The following is a 3770-nucleotide window of genomic DNA, read 5'->3' on the forward strand; positions in this document are numbered from 1 at the left end:
TATGCCATTATAGAATATAGATCCTCTAACGGATAGGACACTTTTAGATAGCTAATGGAAGAGTTGGTATGTAAATGATGTAATTTGAGTATCGCTTATTTAAAAATTCTTGTTTTCTCTTTTTACGTTTTATATTTTGAGCAAGGACGCATGTTAAAAAAAAAAACCGAAACAAAGACCAAAAATACGTGAAAATAATTTATGAAACCTCGTCTTCTCATGAAATTAAACATGAAATAAATAAATTAATAGTGCAAGGTTACAGTTTTAAAGATACACAAAAGAAACGTATCGATAAGAATGAATTAAATTTGGACACAAGAAAATCAAGCAGATCCAAATTCAGCAAACCATTTCTCATGGCGTTCAATATCAGCAGCAGAAACACTTGGCTGAACCTTTGTAATCGCTTCTTCAAAATCACACATGGCAATTGGATCATTTGAAATCTCATCTTTAGACATGTTCTTTATTTCTTCACGTGTTTTCCCTGCTATTTTACGCCTCATCCCATTCAACGACGCATCCCGACATACATTCGTCAAGTCATCACCACTGTACCCTTCCGTCCTACGCGCCACGTCATCAATGTCCACGTCAGCTGACACCTGGAAAATAAATAAATAAAAAAAAATTAATATGAAACGACCCAACCAACCAACAAAACCTCAAAGAAACTATTACCTCAACAGTTCTTAAATTGATCTTTATAAGCTCTTTTCTACTCTCGAAATTAGGTAGAGGAATATATATTCGCTTTTCCAAACGTCTCCTACACAAGAAATAACAATTGCAAATGAAAGAAATTCTTTTTTTTTTTTTTTTTACATTTAGTCCTTATGAAAACAAACCTTAATGCTTCATCAATATCCCATGGGAAATTTGTAGCAGCTAAAACCATGACAATTTTGCGACTCCCATCTTCATTAGTGCCTGTGTTGCTCACACCATCTACTTGAACCAAAACTTCAGATTTAACCCTTCTAGAAGACTCATGTTCCCCTGAGGCCCTGAACAAATAATAAAAACAAATTCACAAGTCATAAGTCATAACCAATAACAAAAAGGGTAAAATTGTAAAATTAGTCACTAACCCACGAGAAGTACAAAGAGAGTCAATCTCATCAATGAAAATTGTACTTGGTGCATATGATCTTGCGAGATCAAACAAACATCTAACCATTCGTTCACTCTCTCCACGCCATTTTGATGCCAGGGTGGCGGAAGAAACATTAAAAAAAGTGGTCCCACATTCGGTAGCAACTGCTTTAGCCAGCAGTGTTTTTCCAGTGCCAGGTGGACCAAACATAAGAACACCCTTCCATGGTCTCCTGATTCCCTGGAAATAATCAGGCATCAATAAGGGGAGAACCACAGCTTCTTCTAGAAGTCTTTTGGCTTCGGTCAGTCCTGCCACATCATCAAATCTCACTCCAGGGGCTGCATCTAAGACATCGCGTTCCAGTTGGGCTGCCAGGTCAGCATCAGGCCCTTCATACTGCCCGCGTTTTGACTTTCCCTCTTCACTCTCACTGTTCTGGTTATTATAAGTGCAAAAAGTGTTGCTCCAATATTAGAATTTAGATCCAAGGATTAAACACTAAATAAATAACAATTGAAAGTATTTAATGTTTTGGTAATTTCTTAGAACATGCTCAGAAATATTGGAACCAACAAAATTAAGAAATATTGGGAAGAAAAACTTACAACAGCATCATCTTTCCCAGTGTTTGATTTTCCTGAAGCAGTTCCTTTTTTCCCAGTAGTTGAAGATCGTAGTCCTGAGTTAACTTTACTGGAAGCACCAGTTTTGCCTCCACGAGCAGTTGCTCCACCTCTTGTAGCAGAACTCCGAGCCCAAACACCATCTTGATTTGCCTTTCTTGTACCTCCTGGACCAGCTCTTGCAGATCTTCTGTTTGAAGTGTCTCGATTTGGAGGTCTCCATACATCAGGATCATCCATGGAAGGAGCATTAGAAGAAGTTGGGTACTCATCTAATGGCTGAAAAACAAATGATGATTTTTTTGCAGAAATTGGAGGTGAAGAAGATCTCCTACCCATTATAGTCTCCTTCAATGATCTCTTCTCGGCATCCAATTGTTTTACAACCTCAGTCTCCTCTAATAGATTTTTCTTTACGTTTGTCCACTTGGCACGAACCATAGGATCATCAAGGGAGTTTAAGTGCCTTCAAGAAAAAACAACGGTTTTTGTCTCAAACAGTATCCAAATACTCATGATTCATATCATAAACCAACGGAGAATGGTTGAAATCTAGATCTCAAGCTATAATCCATGACGGAAAATATAACCTTCTCAAAGTAGTTACTGTGTTTACTTCAATTGCAAGAGCTAATTGTAGCTAAAAGCAATGAATGCTCGATACTTCGTTACAATGCTCTTTGCTTTAGGACTTATTTTTCTTTTGATTTACCTAATCTACCAACAGATCCTCGGTACTTAGTCAAAATACAAGCTATTTCAAGTATAATAGATTTAGAGTAATGTCTGTTAAACAAATCCAACAGTCATCTAAATTTCTTCACATATAATTTAATAGTATGAAGAAAGTATAATGTGTGTTTCGGTGTGACAGATAGAGTTACTGAGAGAGAGAGAGAGAGAGAGAGAGGGAGAGAGGGAGTTTACTTATTGATCTGTGCGATGGCACCATCGAAGAAGATGACGGAAGTATCATAGAGACCTTCGAGTGCATATTCCCTCGCTAATTTCAGATGATCCTGTAATCCGGCAAGCGATGTGCCTGACATTTTGAATAGATCGTAATACCACCACCACACCTCTTTCCTAGGGTTTGGTGCTACAGCTTCAGTCGGCGAAGAAGAAAGGCTTTTGGAGGAGGCTGCTCCGAGCAGAGGATACGACGGCGACTTTTGAACGATGGAGGAGACTGTGTGTGGTTTGACTGTTTTGCCCTCTTCGTTGATATACCTGACGTCTGCTATAACGTGCAATCCACGTGCCCACGTAACTTGTTTTAGAGTAAATTACACGAATGGTCCCTATGGTTTAGGGTAATTTGCAATTTTGGTCCCTAACTTATTTTTTTAACTTGGAAGGTCCTTATTGTTTGTTTTTGTTACGCGCTTGTCCCTGGCTTACCTAAAAAAAACTATTTTGCCCTTGATTTTTTAATTTATTTAAATAAACACACCCCCAACCTCACCTCCCTCACCTTATCTTACCTACCTCACCATTTTTCCCTATTCAAATAATAGTCTTTTTAGGTAAGACAAAGACCAAACGCATAACAAAAACAAACAGTAGAGACCAAACACGTAACAAAAACAAACAGTATAGACCTTCCGAGTTAAAAAAATAAGTTAGAGACCAAACACACAAATTACACCAAACCATAAGGACCTCTCGTGTAATTTACTCCTTGTTTTAAGGGATATAAAAGCACGAGTGTATGAAAATATCTCACTGTTATGTTAACCCAAAAATTGGTCATCTTTCATTTTTTTTCTTTAAATAAAAAAATTGTCTTTTAAGATTTATAATTTTTATTAAAATAATTAATAAACATAAAAATTAATTAAAATTAAAACACAACTTCATTAATTAAAATAAAAATTATGAAAATGGGTTCGTTACCTACGATGGCTTTCTGTTGCACTATGTTTGGCCTAAGCAAAAAAAAATCAAATTGGACCAATGAAGGAAGGAGAGAGAACGCGGGGAGCAGTCCCTTCACCCCATTCTCACACCACCTTTCTCGTATCCTTAGTGTTGTGTTCTGAGGT

General features: G+C 37.2%; 1 protein-coding gene across 1 annotated transcript; it reads right to left on the reverse strand.

Annotated features, from left to right (window-relative positions):
- Positions 1 to 214: 214 nt before the first annotated feature.
- LOC111910246 (katanin p60 ATPase-containing subunit A1) lies at positions 215 to 2930 on the reverse strand. The gene is made up of 6 exons (XM_023906050.3): positions 2653 to 2930; positions 1708 to 2191; positions 1095 to 1537; positions 852 to 1010; positions 685 to 772; positions 215 to 608 (listed from the first exon to the last, which is right to left on the reverse strand). Exons 1-6 carry the CDS (start codon positions 2772 to 2774, stop codon positions 327 to 329), a joined length of 1578 nt encoding a protein of 525 aa, XP_023761818.1. The 5' UTR covers positions 2775 to 2930; the 3' UTR covers positions 215 to 326.
- Positions 2931 to 3770: the final 840 nt, after the last annotated feature.

Source organism: Lactuca sativa, chromosome 5, assembly GCF_002870075.4.
Source record: "Lactuca sativa cultivar Salinas chromosome 5, Lsat_Salinas_v11, whole genome shotgun sequence".
In the NCBI taxonomy this organism is placed as follows: Eukaryota; Viridiplantae; Streptophyta; class Magnoliopsida; order Asterales; family Asteraceae; genus Lactuca; species Lactuca sativa.